Here is a 17,888-nt window from a genome sequence, read left to right as displayed (position 1 = left end):
CATTGTAACATCTTCCTATAAGGCCGATCGTCACAACGTGATTTGAAAGTCTTTTAGTTTTCATTTTATTCAAATTTAAAAAACGTCCCAAACTTTCCAGAATTCGGGTTGTATTAAGAGTTTTCCCTTAATAAGCTTTACATTTTCTGCTTATTGATAGTAAGTAATGTAGTTGTTGTAATAGTTATGTTTAGGTATGGGGCAGGGTTAAGGGATCTAGAATATGGACATGCATTAATACGTGCTTTATAGCTACTAATAAACAGTCAATATGCAAGTAATATGCATGTTAATAAACAACTAGTTAGTGAATTATGTTCCCTAATCTAAAGTGTTATCGTAATTTTATTGTAATCAAAGAGAATGGTCAGTATTTTCTATTAAATGTTCATATTTTTTTCTGGTCAACAAACAAATGCTATTTTTTTCTATAATCAAATTAATTTATTGAAGTTCATAGAAAATACTGTAATAAAGATATTGGCATTATGTAATTGGGGTATATTTTCATGAATGGTTACATGCATATCTTCATATTTCTTTAATCAAATAAGTTTTAACAATTTTATTTTGCTCTAAATAGGCAGTGTCCTAAACTACTCAAATATTTATATCATGAGTAGGCTGTACATCTCGAGTGAATATGATTTTAGATGTTTTTCAAAAGTGCTATTCATTTATTTTGGTGTAAACATTTAAAAAGTATAAAAAAATCCCTTTTTAGATAGACATACAAAATGTTCTCTCACCATATTTCGGAGGTTTAACTCCTGCTGGATACCCTGCAATAGCATAAATACATTTTAGAGAATTATTCTTTTAGATCACAATTTATGATTCATAATGCTTGCTTAATTGTTATGAGAATTGAGTCCAATTTAAAGACTTTTAGGATTTAAGCACAAGTGAACTGTAATTTTTAACAAAATGTGTCTTGAATAAATGGTGCACTGTATATATAATAAAAATACCTCCAGGTACACCACCTGGTACTCCTAACGGTACTCCACCGGGTACTCCACCAGGTACTGCTCCTGGTACTCCTCCTGGAACACCTGCCCATGGATGAGATTTGTCATTAAAATCACGACAAAACAGAAGTAGTGACAGATCTATATTTCTGTAATGCACATCCAAGTGTAGTGGACTATAATAAAATATGAGCGAGATGAGTGTGAGCTTGCAGGATTTGAGTTTAAGAGATATCCTGCATACGTCACTAGAAAGAAGACTGTTGATTTCCAGTTAAGACAGTGGTTCTCAAATGCTGGTCCTAGGAACCCACCACTCTACGCATTTTATATGTCTTTTTCATCTGACACATTCAGTTCAGTTCATGGAACTCTCTCCTAATGAGATGACAATCAGAATCAGTTGTTCATTAAGGAAGAAATAAAAAAGATTTGAGTTATGACATTTTGATTAAAAATCAAATCAAATTAATCATAATAAGGTCTATAACTTGCATTTAGAAAACAGATAGGGCAAATTGATCATTTCATGCCGACTTTTATTTCAATTTAGAACAGGGGTAGGCAAGGGTTTAGTGCTTAATTAGTTAATCAGGGTGTTCAGGATTATTGGAAAACAACTAACAGGTTTATTGGAGCAGGGCTGGAACTGAAGTCAACAGGAAATGATCTCTCCAGGTGCAGGGTTGGAGACCCCTGGTTTAGAGAGTTTCTGTAGTATATTGAAAGTCCTATTTGCTATAGAAATGAAAATAATTTACCGTATTTAGGTGGTTTGACCCCAGTCCCATATCCTGTGAAAATATGAAATCTGCTTTTACTTTGGCTAAAAAGCATCTATACAACTACAGATCTGAGAAAATCTATCCATCATTCTGTGACTGGCGAGAAATCACCCACTTCTTTCTGCTGGACCTGTCTGGGACCAGTTCCTCTCTACTGTCTGAACATCATGGGATCTGAACTCTGCTGGATTGAGTTCTATTGTACCTCATTTGTTTATATTTTCTGAATACCTTAGAGTGAAGGGGTGTCTCAGGGCGCATCAGTTAACTACTGGTGTGCCTCAGGGTCTGGTTTTTGGCCCCCTCCACTTCTTGATATACATAACTACACTGGCACCTATCATCCAGGTAGATTTGTTTCTTCCACTGATTTCCTCATAACATAAAGACATGCAGACATGCAGTCTTATGATCACAAAGTGACTGCATCTTAACTTGCCTCAGCATGGATTCAGCTACTCCATCTCGTTATTATACTGAGGGTAATTTAAACCAAATCCAGCTGAAGACTGAGCTTCTGGTCTTCCTGGCAAGTCCAATGCAACACCATCATTATTCATCTAGGCTCATCAACAATATAAGGTATCTTTACTACCAAGGGAAGATCAGACCCTTCCTATCTGAAGATCCTACACTTCCTACGCAGCCGTGCATTTGAAGTTCAGTGAACCAAAGAGAGAGACTGCATGTTACACCTCGTCTCACTACATGGGATGCCATTCTCTGTCTGCATCAAGTCAAGGCTCGTCTGCATAGCTACTAACTTGTATATTTCTGAGCAAGTTTAGAACACAGCAAGAATTACAGCACATCATGTTGTTGTCTCATCAGGGTTAATGTTGTAGTGTACTGGCTGAATATTTGGAAATGTAATACTTTACCTCCATATCCAGTTCCTCTTCCAACTCCACCTGGGACTCCACCAGCTCCACCCAAACCTGATGACAGCAATGACACAAGGAAATATATGTTATCATAACTTGTATATTCTGGAGTAATGGAATATAATTAAACGTTGCAGGGCATTAAAGTGCTACATGTTTTGGTAAAAGTAGTTAAGAGTGAAAATGATACATGTTCAGAAAAATTATCTGATTTCATATTTTAAACAGTCACAGACTCTTCAAAAGAGGTCCACTCTCTAACTGACAAACTACAAAAAATGCATTTGAAAATGCTAGTACACGATTATGCACCAAAATGTATTGCTAAGGAAAAGGAAGGAAAGAACGTGACGTGTGGCCAAGTATGTAATTTGTGCCCTGCATTTAACCCATCCAAGTGCACACACACAGCAGTGAGTAGTGAGTAGTGAACACACACACACACACACACACACAAACCATGAAAAAAACCACACACAGACAGACAGACAGACAGACAGACACACACACACACACACACACACACACACAAACCATGAAAAAAACCACACACACACACACACACACACACACAGCGGTCAATGCTTCGGTGTCTTGCTCAAGGGTCTCACCTCAGTCGTGGTATTAAGGGTGTTGAGAGCACTGAACATTCACTCCCCCCCACCTACAATCCCTGCCAGACCTGAGACTCAAAACCATGACCTTTGGGTTACAAGTCTGACTCTATCCATTAGGCCACAACTGCCCCTAAAAGCCATTTCCAAATCTCAAGTCTATGTAATTGCTCCTTAGGACTTGCATGTCTACCCATTTTTACTAGTCAGCCGATAAAGGTAGTCGACAAACCATCTTACACGTCTGCAGCGGAACTATAGTTTGCTTATACTGCTTCAGTTTTACTTTATTTCCACTTCATGTAATTCCTAATATCTAATTTACTGATTACAAATCACAAACCTTCCACAGAACTAAACAAATAATGCTGATCTGCACACCTGAATAGTTCAGGAGGTCAATTTGTTACACCTGAACCTAATAATCAGGGGCCGTTTTTTATTTATTATTTGAACTTACTTAGGGCTCCAGCCCCAGTTCCATTCCCCTTGAGCACAAAACAAAAAGTGGTGCCAGTACTTTCACAGCAGCAAGCTTATTTTGAGCAAAGCAATGTATTAATAAGACAAACATGCTCATGGTCATGGTTTTTCAGTCCATTGAACAGGAGCTACATTTTTAAACATTTTCAAACTGTTCAAGGAACATGTTTACAGTACAAAAATGGATTTATGTCTTCAAAGCCAAAAGTAATTTAACAGCATTTTTGATTTGGGGTTGCAACAGACTCTTCAAATATTAAATAGAAAAATGTTTGTACATGGCTAGGCAAAATCAAAAACAGTGTAAACCAGGAACAATTACTGAAGAAGAAAAAAATCCAAGCAGTCTCTAAATGAAAACACTGTTGATTACCTCAACTCAAAATCAATAATGTATTTTGTTTCTTGTTTTAATAAGCACATTTACTCACAATATAAACAGCTGTTATAGTCATTATAGCTCTGCTCATTGACAGGCATTTTTTCTTACCTATTCCAGGCACAAAACCAGTCCCACCTGGTAAACCACCACCAGCACCCAAACCTAGACAAAGAATTCATTTTATTTAGAGCAGTAAATTCAAGGTTACTAAGATCTAGCTTATATATATATATATATATATCTTGCGTATATCTATATATCTACTGTATATATAATCAATAAATACAAATACCATATTTTAGAGCCTTGGCACCAGCAGGGTATCCTTAAACACAGAAATATGAACAGTTGAGCAAAAAACAAATAAAACAAAACAACAACAACAAAACATGCTGAGGTCCATGCATTTTAATCCAAAATTTTAAAAAGAGGTTAAAAAAAAAAAAAAAAGTCTAACATGTCTAATATTTTATGCAGAATGAAACGGTGATACCTCCTGCGCCAGTTATCGGTACTCCTCCTGGAACTCCTCCGGGGACCCCCAAACCTGTTCCTCCAGGCACTCCTAAGGCCACAATAGCATAATCTTTGACTGGATAATACCCTACCAACAATCCTGTCTTCAAATACAGCTTAAAAAGTTTTTTAAATTTTTTTTATTATAATGTCAACACAAAGTTTTATTATAAAATTCCTGTGCAAATGGCAAAATAAAAAGCACAAACAATTGGATTTATCTTAGATAGCATTAACAATGCACATAAATCATAAAATAGTCAGGTCCATACCATATTTAGGAGGTTTGGCACCAGCTCCTAGCCCTGAAAACATTTATCACTATTACTAAACATCAACCCAAAATAAACTATCATCAGAAACAGAATTAGCTTAACTATCAAACAAACAACAGTTGTGAGAAATTGAGTCAATTCAACATATACAGACCTCCAGCTCCAGGAACTCCTCCGAACCCAGCAACAGAACCGTAGCCGGGGACAACACCGGCCCCTCCTGCTCCTCCTACAGACATGACATGTACAGCCAAGGAATATCAATTTATTTCTTTAGATTTTTTATAATATACAAGATGTGAGGTAAAAGTGATCTGAAAGTCCTATTTTACAATACTAACACTATCTACACTCAAAAAAAAAAGTTATTTTAAAAAGAGTTTTTTTTTTTTTTTTACCCAAATGCTGGGTTCAGCCTGTTGTTTTGTTGGATTGTTTTTAATATTTTAAATATAATATTTTAATACTTGCAATGCTGTTCTTTTTTCTACCTAACCTGAGTTGAGCATTGATGAAACAACGCAGCTGCTGAGTTACAGTCAGAGCGGGCTTTTTGTGTCCTACAGGAGAGAGTGCTTCTCAGCGCCGCCACCACCAATGTGGTGCACTCTCTCCGGGAAATAAAGGTGTGTATACATTTGATTTCATTTATAAAGTCTTTAATGTGGTGTAAATTATAGTATTTTACGCCACGCAAGGATGAGATGTCAGCTGCATCAGCAGCAGTCATTTCACGCTGGAAACACCTTTGCCTTGCATAACATAAAGGGATTTTATTCGTTATTATACTGAGGGTAATTTAATTTGATGTTAAAATAGGTTCTGCAATCTCAGTACTGTTTGTTTATGGGTAGGTTTTGGAGCAAGTCACACCAAGTGAAATGCGAGGCTGCGGTCTAAAGTTCACAGGTTTTTTTATCTCTAAAGCGCTTGTTAAACGAGTTTAAATGTATGTAATATTGTAAGCTATGCTGTATTCACCCAAATAAATTACATTTGTCTTGTATTTTGTCCATGGGTGTTCTTGCTTAATAATAAATGTTCATCTTTTGATTATTGCTGTTGCCTATAGTAATTCTGTGTGTGATTTTTAATTTCCAGCCCATTTTAAGACAGCAATAAAATATTTTTTAAACTATAGATGACTTAAATTAAACAACCCAGCATGTGTTCTGTCCAATATTTATCCAGCACTGGGTTGCCAAATAACCCAAGTTGGGTTGTTTTTAATCCAGCATTTTTTAGTGTACTACCTATCTATCCCAAGTACTCCTCTTGTACTGACTAATTTTTTGAAAGTTATACTTTCCTTATCTTACTCACTCTTTAAAAATACCACAGCAAACTATGTATTTTCATATATAATATAACATCAAAGAACATGCTAGCAAGATTAAAGCACTAGCAGCTGGCAGCACCAAGATCCTGCTTCTGTCCAGGCTCCCAGCCCACCCATGCAGTACTGAACTATACTGTACATGCTGTGTCTGAATCAAAAAGGCATGATGTACCTATAAACTATAACTGGAAGAGAATTAAAAATGGCTTAAATCACCTTTGTCTTTCCCCCTTTTTCTTGTTGAATTGGACTATCGTTTAATCTCTTAGACTTAGACAAAAAATAAAAAGAGTGCCAAATTTTTTATGTATTATAACTTTTTCTAAAAGGATGTAATTGTATTGTACGTGTATGTATAGATAATGCCATAATTTGATGTACGCAAATTTTGTAAGTTTTTTGATGTACGCTTTTGTATGTTTCTACAAGCTTTGCAATAAAAGTAACTGGAAGAGAATTGCAGGCAAAAGTGTTAAGCTGCTTTTTTTTGCTTTTTTTCTTGTTCGTCTGCACTACATTATCAAATCCCATTTACACCTGAAACGTGTGTAAAAGCTCTTACCATATTTAGGAGGCTTCACTCCACCTGGATACACTAAAAAAGGAATTTATAAAGTAATTTCTATAATTATTATTTCACGAACCTTGTCCAAAAGATTAACACTTCATTATTAGCAACATTTTAACATTATGACATGAACTGTACCCACTGTGCAAAGTTACGTCCATTGGACGTCTTTTTATGTCTTTGCACACGTTGAAAAGACGTCCACTTAGGAGCGAGAATGAACGTTTTTATGACGTCTATTTTTGACGTATTCTGTGCGTCCGATATAGACGTTCAGTGAACCTCCATACAAGGTTAAAAACTAGTTCAAATGTGGTCAGTGGACATATTTTCAACATCATTTAAGGTTAATTTAGACTTAATTTATACTGTTTCTGGACCAAATAAACACTCTCAGGATGCATTAGATTTAAACTCATGTAATTTCAATGTAATTTCCATTTGTAATTGCAAAGCAACTCACAGGCACTGTCCAAAAATCATGAAAATAAACGAATCTTCACTGAAACAGTGTTGAAGTTTATGAGATGATGAAATAACTGATGATTGAGCATAAAATCAACTGCAAATAAAAGACATTAAATCTCTGAAGAGCTCTGCAAAGAAGGATCAAACATCTCCACAAACAGCATCACCAGCTTCACTCATTAGATTGACTTTATTTCTGTCAGACATCTAGAGTCTTTTGGATGTAACTTTGCCCAGTGGGTAGGTTTAATCGATTATTATCAGATGCAATATTAATGTAGTGTAAAACTCACCTCCAGCCCCTGGTGCTGTTCCAGGAATTCCCCCAGCTCCCCCCACTACTCCACCAACTGGTACACCTTTTCAAAACATTTTAATAAAATAAGCAGTGAACCAATCTATTACTTTGAAAAATGCCCCTGGGATATTAAAATCCACTCAGTCATTTCTGAGTGACTTGATCTGGGCATCTAGTAAGTATGTATGGATAGTGGCCAATTTTGGAACCAAGACGTACCATCACAGGCAGAAGAGCTTGCATGACTAAATTGTAAAACTGATGTTTAGGGGCATGTAAATGCGAAATCAGATACTGTACATCTGAGATCTGAAGTCAAAGCACAGTGTACAGTTGTACTCATGGATATTTTGTGCGGTGGCTCCTAAGTGCCTCAAGAAGTGATTTGATTGTTTGTTCCCACTCACCTCCAGCTCCAGGGTATAGTCCTCCAACACCAGGAACAACACCAGTTCCCAAACCTAGGAGATTGAGGAAGAATCCATTAAATGTTGCTTTATAAATGTGGTCTTAGAATAAACTATGTAAATCTCTGTGAAATTCCACCACAAAGAAATGTTACCGTATTTAGCTGCTTTGGCTTGAGCGGGAGTAAGACCTTAGAAAAAGAAATGGTTTTGAGACTCCACGATCATCATAATCTTTTAATATTCTTCTAGATATTTTGTGTAGGCAGTTTTTTTTAACCTCCTGTTGCAGGATAAAATCCTCCAGCTCCTGGCACAATCCCAGCACCACCAGGAACTACTCCTGCACCTGGAGCAAGGCAGGGCCATGATCTCTCAGTTTGACATTTCCAATGCTATATGTCAGAGTTCTTTAGTCCTGCTCCTGGAGGACCACTGTAGAGTTTAGTTCCAACCCTGTCTGTATTTTTCTAGCAATCGTAAAGATATTGACTGGCTTGTTTGGGTATGTTTGATTGGGGTTGAAGCTACACTACCTGGGTTGAAACTCTGCAGGACAGTGGCCACCCAGGAGCAGAAATTAGAACCATGGTATATCTGATTAAGAAGGATGCTAAATATGGATACTTGCTTACCGTATTTAGCAGCTTTTGCCTGAGCAGGGGAGAGCGCACCAGGACCTTGACACACGGGAAAACACAAAACATTTATCAGTGGTGAATCGTTCTAATAAATGCACTGTCATGTAACACTACTGCACACAATTTTATCTCACCCCCTGCTCCTGGAAAAAGTCCACCTGCGCCTGGTACACCACCAATACCAGTAACACCAGAACCAGCACCTAGTGAAAGAAGGTTTGCTATCAGATTGAGATTATTGGTCGTCATTGTCAAAATCATCCTCTATATTTATTACTGTCACATGGAATTTATACAAATGACATGGAAATTCTGCAGCAGAGCGATGATAGCTCAGTTCATTTCCTGTATTTAACTACTTGTTACAATTATGGTAGAACCATCAGTTCTACCACAAAAGACTTCTTTGTAAGTAATCTTCCTGATTTATCTAAATTCCTCAGCATATCCAATAGCTCAGAAAATCTTGATTATGTAACAGAAACTATGGACTCTCTCTTTTCTAGCACCTTAGATATGGTTGCTCCTTTACGTAGTGATGGCCAGATGAAGCCTCATGAATCTATTCAACTTTTCAGCCAAGTGGTTCACAAAAGGGTTAATTTCTGGAGGCTTCATTTGCTCACAATACCACCTGGTGGCCAAAGAGTGTAAAACAAGCAGATATATCACAGACAGAGACGGACAATCCAGGGGTCAGAAAGTAAAAGTCCTGCCATATGTTTATTCCACCCATGAACTCAGCAGCTGATTTCACCAGAGGAGGAACCAAGACATTCCTTTCAAGTCACAAACAAGTCTTCAAGTCATAACCCAAGTCCTCAAAGAGTTAAAGTTAATGAGATAACAACATGACTAATTATTGAGCATTAGTGATGAACACCTGCTGTTATTGAGAATCACAGAGGATCAGATTGTGATGTTTTATTGGTTGAAATGATGTCACCATCACAGAGATCAGTGTTTTCTTTAGTTGGGCTCTTCACCCTTGACTCCAGTGTTAGATTTCTCTCTGAAGCAGTGCATGTGATGTTGTACAGCAGAGAGATCAGTACTGTGGATTGAGCAGCTATTAGCTATTTTCATATGATGAGCTAATCATCAGATGCTGACCTGTTTACATCCAAAATAACTTTTTTTTAAGTTCATTTATAAGTTCAGGTATTTAATAACCAACCACGGGAAACTGCAGCATACAATAAAAGTGCTGCTCTAATAGTTACAGTGAATGAATTTTAAATCTATGTAATGTAGGGCTGTCGCGATTCACCGATTTGTCGCGACTAGTCGATTTTTTAAAATCGTCGGCTTCATTTTGCTCGAGTCGACTAACCGCAAAACTACCGGAAGTGCCGCATTTCACAGACGAGAATCCATAAAACATGTTAAAATATAATATTAAATATAAATATAAATAAAAAGGAGTTTAATATAAAATATAAAATATTAAACTCCTTTAAAAATCATAATTAAGCATAATTGAGAATTCACAAACGCTATGATTTAATGAAATAATTATATGCGATGCAGTTCTAACACAGTATATGCTCTTTAATTATTTCCATGCGTGTAGTTAAGCACGTGCGTCTCACAGCGGCTCCAGTAGCTCCACAGAAACTGTTATCATTTACATGTGGAGCGTTTCAAACTCATCTCTGCATGCTGTTGTGAGTTTGGGTTTATTATAACCTCATCTGGGAACGCAAGGTGTGACATTTCATCAGATTTGTAAGGTAAATCATTTATAAATCTACACAAACACGGGAGAATACATCGAGATTTCAAAATAAAAGCTCAACCCTCACTCTGAGTTACACGGTTTGATGTCCACATATTCATTTAATTACAGCAGTTATAGCATTTCTGTCCTAAAGACATGTACAGATATTAAAGATTAAGTGTACGTTTGAATTAAATGGTGCTTGGTCAATATTAAACAGTAATGTGGCCGTCGGCACCCCTGCAGGTCTTTGTTGTGATGCGTAATCTACATTAGCTCTATTGTTTATAATACATTATGTATTTTAACAGTTTTGTTCAATAAAACCATATGATTTCTTGCTTTTGATACTTTATTTATTATTACATCATTGCTATTATATATGTACTTTAAGTCATTTTAAAAGCTATTGTTCACTTAAATCCATTTTTATTACTACAAAAAAAATATATATTATAATTATAGGGCCCTATGAAATCAGTTTTATTTCCAAATTAATTTTTTAAAATTTTATTAATCAAAAAGCCTGTCTAATTAATTGAGTTTTACAGTGTTATCTGTACCAAATTCTGTTTTCCATTATTTTCTGGATTCCATTTTAATTGTTCCATTAAATTTTAATAATAAAAAGCATCTCCAATTAATTGATTTTATATTTTAAAAAAGTGTTTTTTCAGAAATACTGCACATTTACATTTTTCACCTAAATAAGTTCTGGTAAATAATATTTCTGGTAAATACTCGTTTAAAAAGTGTTTTTTGATGATAGTGTTATTATTATTAGACTAGAACAGGTGGATATGATGTCATTCTCACACTATAATACTGAACTGATTTCAGTGATCTGGACTAACAGATGGACACTTGCTTCTTGCACTCTATGTTGTACTTCACTTTTGCTTTAAAGGATTTCACAGAAATTTGGATTTTATTTGATTTAATAAAATATTTTTAGATTAATCGAAAACTTAGTCGATAGATTCATCTAAATAAAAATAGTCGTTAAGCAGCCTTAATGTAATGCATATAAATATTTAAACTCCAATGCTATTTAGACACACACAATCATCAAGACCAAGCATGCAACAAAAATATTGCTCTATTAGTTATAATTCATTTTAAATCTACTATATATAATGCCAGAGGCGGACAATCCATGGGTCAGAAAGTAAAAGTCCTGCCATATGTTTATTCCACCCATGAACTCAGTTGATTTCACCAGAGGAGGAACCAAGTCATTCCTTTCAAGTCACAAGCAAGTCTCAAGTCAAATCCCAAGTCCTCAAAGAGTTAAAGTTAATGAGATAATTAAGTGACTAATTAAATGATGATTTGAGCATTAGTGATGAACACCTGCTTTTATTGAGAATTACAGAGGATCAGATGTTGATGTTTTATTGGTTAAAATGACGCCACCATCATGGAGATCAGCGTTTGCTTTAGTTGGGCTCTTCACTCCTGTGTTAGGTCTCTCTATGTAACAATGCATGTGGTGTTATAAAGTAGATAGTTCGATGTTGTGCAGTGACCAGCTATGCTTTTGTCGTTGGCCCGATTGCATTGAAAATAACTTTTATTTTTCCATTTCTGGGTTTAGGTTTTGAATAATCAACCCCGTGAAACTACAGCATACAAGGAGAGTGTGGTTCTAACAGTTATAATGAATTAATTTTAAATCTAATGTATGTAATGCATATAAATATTTGAACTCTTGCGCTTTTTAGACACACACAGACATCAAGAACCAGTATATGAATCTCAACAATGGTGATAATCAACAAAATTCTTCATGTTGCAATGCATGCTGAGTAGCACCATAGTAAAAACTCCTATCATGCACTGCAGAATGAATAATTATTGTCACCACTGTTGAGGATCGTATGATAAGTGTTCATGTCTAAAAGCCTGAGCTGATACAGTTTTACAATTTTGCAATTACACAAAAGCAAATTGCTTTGAGTTGCTAAAAGGATGAAGAGCCCAACTAAAACAAACACCGATCTCCATGATGATAACTTCATTGTAACCAATAAAACATCAACATCTGATTCTTTGTAATTTTCAACGACAGCAGGTGTTCATCACTAAAGTACAATCATCATTTAATTAGTCACATAATTATATCATTAACTTTAACTCTTTGAGGACTTGGGATTTGACTCGAGACTCGTTTGGGACTTGAAAGGAATGTCTTGGTTCCTCTTCTGGTTAAATCAGCTGCTGAGTTCATGGGTGGAACAAAAATATGGCAGGACTTTTACTTTCTGACCCCTGGATTGTCCGTCTCTGGAGTTAAGATACATAAATGATTTTAGTTGTGTTAAAGTATCATTATATAATCTAGGAACAGGATTTCCACTTCCCACCATGCTTTGCACGGGTATGCATAAGGAGAGTAAATGTTCAAATTAAATGTTATTTTATACATCTTTTCTCAAGATGATACAATGGGGGGATACATATTAATGTTTATTTCTCTTTTATGTTTGTATTTAAGAGAGTTTCTGTTATGCTAGTGTTTTGGGGGGTTACCATTGTAGTGAAGTGTAGAGCATGTGCTTGGGTTGAGGACCTGCTAACAAGAATTAATGTTGTTTTAATTAAAAATAAAAATAAACTATTTTCGGCATGTCATGGCTGTAACAACCATCGTCTGGCTAACTCCTAACAATAAGAACTATATTTAGCGTGTTTAGTATGTCTTATAAATAGCAGCTGCATCAAAAAATATTTTACCTTGAAATAAATCAATTCATTTATGGACAGTGGTTCCACATAATTGAAACGTTATTTTTACTCAAATACTATAGTTAGGGTGAACTTACTTGAAGTTATTTGGACATGGTTGTTTAACTTTACTCAATTCAGTGTAGTTCATCATACATTATGTGTTTGAGTAGAGATAACATGTTTCTGTTGTGTGGAACCAGTGTCCATAATTGAATTAAGTTAGTTTAAAGTGTCTTTTTTTGAGTGCAATCTCTATTGTTAAAAGGGCTATATAAATAAAGATGACTTGACTATTTAATACAATCAGCAAGCCTGAATTGCCCATCAGTCAGTTATGAGCCTCATAATAAAACATAATCAGTCCGTGTACTCACCATATTTAGCTGCTTTAGCTTGCGCTGGGGTAAGAACACCTGCACCTGCTCAGAGAGGACAGATCCAAATTTTGCTTCAAATTTAGGAAAAAGAAAACATCAATAATATCACAGACCATTGAATGCCACATCTCATGCCCCATGTGCATTGACCTCAAACCTATTGCAACATGTCTTTGCATGCAATGTTTGATTGATCTGGTAGTTTCTAAGTTCCTATACATTCTAAAAGGGAGCACACATACTGTATGGATAAAATGTATACTTGAATTCACTCATTTTTTTTTTATACAAGTGTCAGCAGAATGAGTGATTGTAGGAAAAATTTAAGTTGGATTTAGATTTAGAAGCTTTTAACAAACAACATAAAGTGTGTTCTCTATCGTATCAAGACTATCTCTCCACCAGAATACATACATATGGGGAACTATGACGCCACACGTGGCATGTGATGTGGATTATCTGTAAAACATTAATTATGCCCATGTGCAGATCTTACCCACCTGTGTATATAAGGGTTGATCATAGCGCATTACTTCATCTTTTGATTCCACACGTTACGGTGCATGTGGCTAGTAATTGCTGGTAATCTTATCGTATTTTCTACATTTCGATTTATTCAGTGTTTGTTTACCTGACTGATTTCTGTTGTTGCAGGCACCAGTGTGAAACCTCCGATCCATCAAGGATAAAAAGAGCTTGTTTGTTGCACATCTTTTGGAGGATGGTCGCTTGTATATTCATCCATCCCACAGCTATACCGCATCACACTATTAATGAGGTGTTAACGTGGTCACGAGCTGTAGTTCCGTATTGCGTCTAGTGTTCTAGATCGCTAATGCGGACGACTTTAGGTGGGTGTTAAGTCATCTTCTGCATGCAGCATTGTTAAGAACATCAGAAGCACGATACCGTATTGCACGGCTTGTGCTAACGCGATTTTCCACAGACATCCTGAAGTACAGCAAAAGATAATTCAGTGCTGTGTGTTTGTTTGGGTGCGCTTGCTCGCGGCCTCTCCCTGGAGCACGTACTACAACACCATCTATCTGTGTGGCAGCAGCAGCATTGAGTTAAGTGACAATAGTCAGTGGCCACTTATTTAGAACATGTCTAAAACAAGTGGGCATACCTGTGTTCAATGCCAGGTCTCTATACCACCACAAGATGGTCATGACTCCTGTATATCATGTATTTGTATAGAGCATGCCTGGAAAGGCTGTGAGCAGCCAGAAGATTGCATGAATTGCTTTATTCTCCCAGCTCTTGCAAGGGAGGCACGTTAGCAGATTTTTTAAGTGCAAACGTACCAGTTCTTCCACCAGCACTCCTCTGCCAAAGCGTGCTAGAGATTCTTTCTTTTATGAGACTGTGTCTGAACATAGTGTTGATCAGCTAGGGGATGAAGAAGATGAGTCAGAGGATCTGGCCCCTCAGTCACATGACCCTAATCCACTGAGACCTCTGATGGAGAGGGCAGTTGAAGCTTTAAATATTCCGCTGGTCTCTGAAGCACCGACTGCTCCATCTCGATTTGATGAGGCCAGTGTCTCCTAAAACAGCTTGCCTGGCTAACACAGGCTATTCTTCAGCTGTATCTTAACCATCTGCTGCAGATGGTTAAGAAACATGGTTAACCTTCAGCTACCTTCTCTGGACTCAAAGATTCATTGAGGCCTCTCAATGAATCTTTGAGTCCAGAGAAGGTAGCTGAATTACAGCTTATTTCTTCTACCTTGTTGAGGGTGTCAAAAGGATAAGCAACCTCAGTAGGAAGGTTGACAGCTCGGTTGTGGACGGCAAGACGGCATCTGTGGCTCTCTCAGTCCAGACTGCCCCCAGCGGATTGCACATCTTTGCTAGGTCTTCCTGTGGTACCTTCAGCAATGTTTGGACCTGGTGCTGTCGAGGTGCTGCAGCAAGCTCGTGATGCTCGAGCTTGTGCGCGAGAGATGAGGGGATTTCTCCACAATTTCGGGCAAATTCCAGCAGCTGCTGAGAAAAACTGGTCAAGATATTGTCATGCTTGTAATGAAGGCCAAAATCATCTGGAAGGTGAGATGCTGTAGAGGCAAGAGATATGAGATTTCAGATGGACAGCACTAGATGATACCAGGGTCGTAGGCAACCTAGACATAAGATGCAGTCAACAGCTGCTCTCCGTAAACGGCCAGAGGATGAGCCTCCTTCTCCTTCCTGAGGATTCCCAGAACCCACTGTGCTTCCTCCTTCCTTCCGCCCATGTAGCAGCCTGGAAAGTCATCACAAACAATCCTTGGGTCATCACAACAATGAATCAGGGCTATCGGATTCAGTTCATAACCAGACCTCCTCTTTCAAGAGTTGTGACAATGTCCTCAATGTCCAGTCATTCGGAAGAACAAGCCTTGTTAGAGGAAATCAAAACCCTTTTGGAGAAAGAAGCCATACAGGAATTAACATTGAACGAAGCAGAGACCGGGTTATGCTTTCGCTACTTTTTAGTGCCAAGGAAAAATGGCACTTTTCGACCCATCTTGGACCTTAGAGGTCTGAACAAGTTTTTAAAACCTCCAAGATTCAAGATCTTAACTATTCCAAGTGAAACAGGCTGTACGTCAGGGGGACTGGTTCGCATACATAGACCTGAAAGTTGCCTACTTCCAGATTCCAGTCTGGGAGGGACACAGGTATTTTTTTTGTTTCGCGTTCAATGGCAGGGTGTTTCAGTTCCACGTCTTACCCTTTGGCCTGTCTCTTGCTCCCCGCACCTTCACACGATGCATGGACGCAGCACTAGCTTCTCTCCGACATCAAGGTGTGAGAATACTGAATTATTTGGAACGATTGGCTGGTGTGTGCACAGTCAGAGGAGATGTGTCGGCAGCATGCAGAGCTGGTCATCAATCGCATTCAGTCCTTAGGACTCCAACTGAACAGGAAGAAAAGTCAGCTCATTCCTTCTCAGACAGCCCAGTTTCTGGGGATGAACCTGGACTCTCTGAGCATGAAAATTTATTTGATGATAGAGCGCCATCAGGCTCTTGTGGACTGTCTCTCCATTTTTCGGACCGGCCAGAAAGTTCAATTGAGGACCTGCCTCAGGCTACTAGGTCTCATGGCTGTCCCTCTGGGGCTCCTTTTTATGTGTCCAGTACAGAGGTGTTTACTAAGGTCTGGCTACTGTCAACAGACAGATTTGATGTGCGAGATACCTGTCACAAGAGGATTTCTGAGAGCCCTCCCCTGGTGGAACGAGCCAACCAATACAATGAAAGGTTCTCGGCTGGGACCTGTTCTGCGGAGTCAACTGATCTCAACAGACACCTCCATGAGAGGTTGGGGAGCGGTGCTCAGTGGTACATGGGTCAGAGGCCTTTTGGGAACCACCCTGGACGTCTCAGCATATCAATGTGTTGGAATTGAGGGCCATTCATTTAGCTCTGGGCTACTTCCTACCTGACCTGGTAGACTGTCACGTCCTAGTGAGGACAGAGAACATGGTAGCAGCATCATACGTGAACAGACAGGGGGGACTGACATCCCCTCTACGCTGCAAGGTGGCTCACAACCTTCTCACTTGGGCACAACCTCATATCCTCTCACTGAAGGCAGTGCATCTTCCAGGATTGCAGAATCAAGCAGCCGATATGCTGTCAAGAGGGGGTCCTTGGCCAGGAGAGTGGCGTCTCCACCCAGATGTGGTGAAGATCATCTGGGATCATTTTGGGATGGCAGGTGTAGATCTTTTTGCCTCTTGAGAGTCAACTCATTGCCCTCTCTTTTTCTCACTAGAGAAGAGGCAGACACCTCTGGGGTACGATGCATTGGTACAAGAGTGGTTGTGCCAGTGCTTTTCCTCACTTCAGACTACTTCCTCCTTTACTGCAGAGGATACAGACAGAGTTAGTGGAAGTGATCCTTGTTGCTCCATTGTGGCCCCACATGCCCTGGTTCTCAGACATTTACCCTCTCCTGGTAGGCCCTCCCTTGGAGCATCCATACAGACAAGATCTTCTGTCACAGGTTCAGGGAACACTGCTCCACCTATTTCCTCAGGGACTGAAGCTGTGGGCTTGGCCCCTGAGAGGGCCCAGCTGTTAGCTATGGGACTCTCAGAGCCTGTAGTGCACACTTTGCAAAGTGCCAGGGCACCATCAACAAGGACATTATATTCTTATAGATGGCGTGTATTTTCTTCCTGGTGTACTTCTCGTCATTTTGACCCAATGACATGTTCAACTCCTGACATTCTGGATTTTCTGCAGGAACGTTTGGATTCAGGAAAATCACCTACTACTCTTAGAAGAGTCATTGCTGCTATTTCAAGGGAGTAGATTGAGTCTTTCTCCTCGTGATGGCAGGCTGTTAGGCCAGTTTCTTAAAGGTGCTCAACGCCTTAAGGCGCAAAGGTCTGAATCATTGCCTCCATGGGATTTGGATACTGTTCTCAG

The 17,888-nt window shown here is 38.4% G+C and overlaps 1 protein-coding gene across 3 annotated transcripts in view; it reads right to left on the bottom strand.

Moving 5' to 3' along the window:
• LOC306851147 (uncharacterized protein) overlaps positions 1-17,888 on the bottom strand; it is a gene marked incomplete at its 5' end in the record, with an annotated part of 73,367 nt that overhangs the window by 16,212 nt on the left and 39,267 nt on the right. The window contains 17 exons of one of the 3 annotated variants that reach the window (XM_079387268.1): positions 750-782; positions 972-1,055; positions 1,733-1,765; positions 2,638-2,694; positions 4,228-4,281; positions 4,412-4,444; positions 4,613-4,684; positions 4,908-4,940; positions 5,065-5,139; positions 6,812-6,844; positions 7,579-7,644; positions 7,991-8,044; positions 8,146-8,181; positions 8,271-8,339; positions 8,626-8,670; positions 8,766-8,834; positions 13,456-13,503. In XM_079387268.1, coding sequence (XP_079243394.1) covers positions 750-782; positions 972-1,055; positions 1,733-1,765; positions 2,638-2,694; positions 4,228-4,281; positions 4,412-4,444; positions 4,613-4,684; positions 4,908-4,940; positions 5,065-5,139; positions 6,812-6,844; positions 7,579-7,644; positions 7,991-8,044; positions 8,146-8,181; positions 8,271-8,339; positions 8,626-8,670; positions 8,766-8,834; positions 13,456-13,503 — 894 coding nt within the window. The remainder of the gene's footprint in view (positions 1-749; positions 783-971; positions 1,056-1,732; positions 1,766-2,637; positions 2,695-4,227; positions 4,282-4,411; positions 4,445-4,612; positions 4,685-4,907; positions 4,941-5,064; positions 5,140-6,811; positions 6,845-7,578; positions 7,645-7,990; positions 8,045-8,145; positions 8,182-8,270; positions 8,340-8,625; positions 8,671-8,765; positions 8,835-13,455; positions 13,504-17,888) is intronic. The other 2 variants (XM_079387270.1, XM_079387269.1) reach the window with 2 other exon arrangements.

The sequence above is a fragment of the Barbus barbus genome (genome assembly GCF_936440315.1).
Source record: "Barbus barbus genome assembly, chromosome: 31".
In the NCBI taxonomy this organism is placed as follows: Eukaryota; Metazoa; Chordata; class Actinopteri; order Cypriniformes; family Cyprinidae; genus Barbus; species Barbus barbus.
The sequence above is the reverse complement of the archived record's forward strand: the minus strand, read 5'-3'. Positions and strand labels throughout refer to the sequence as shown.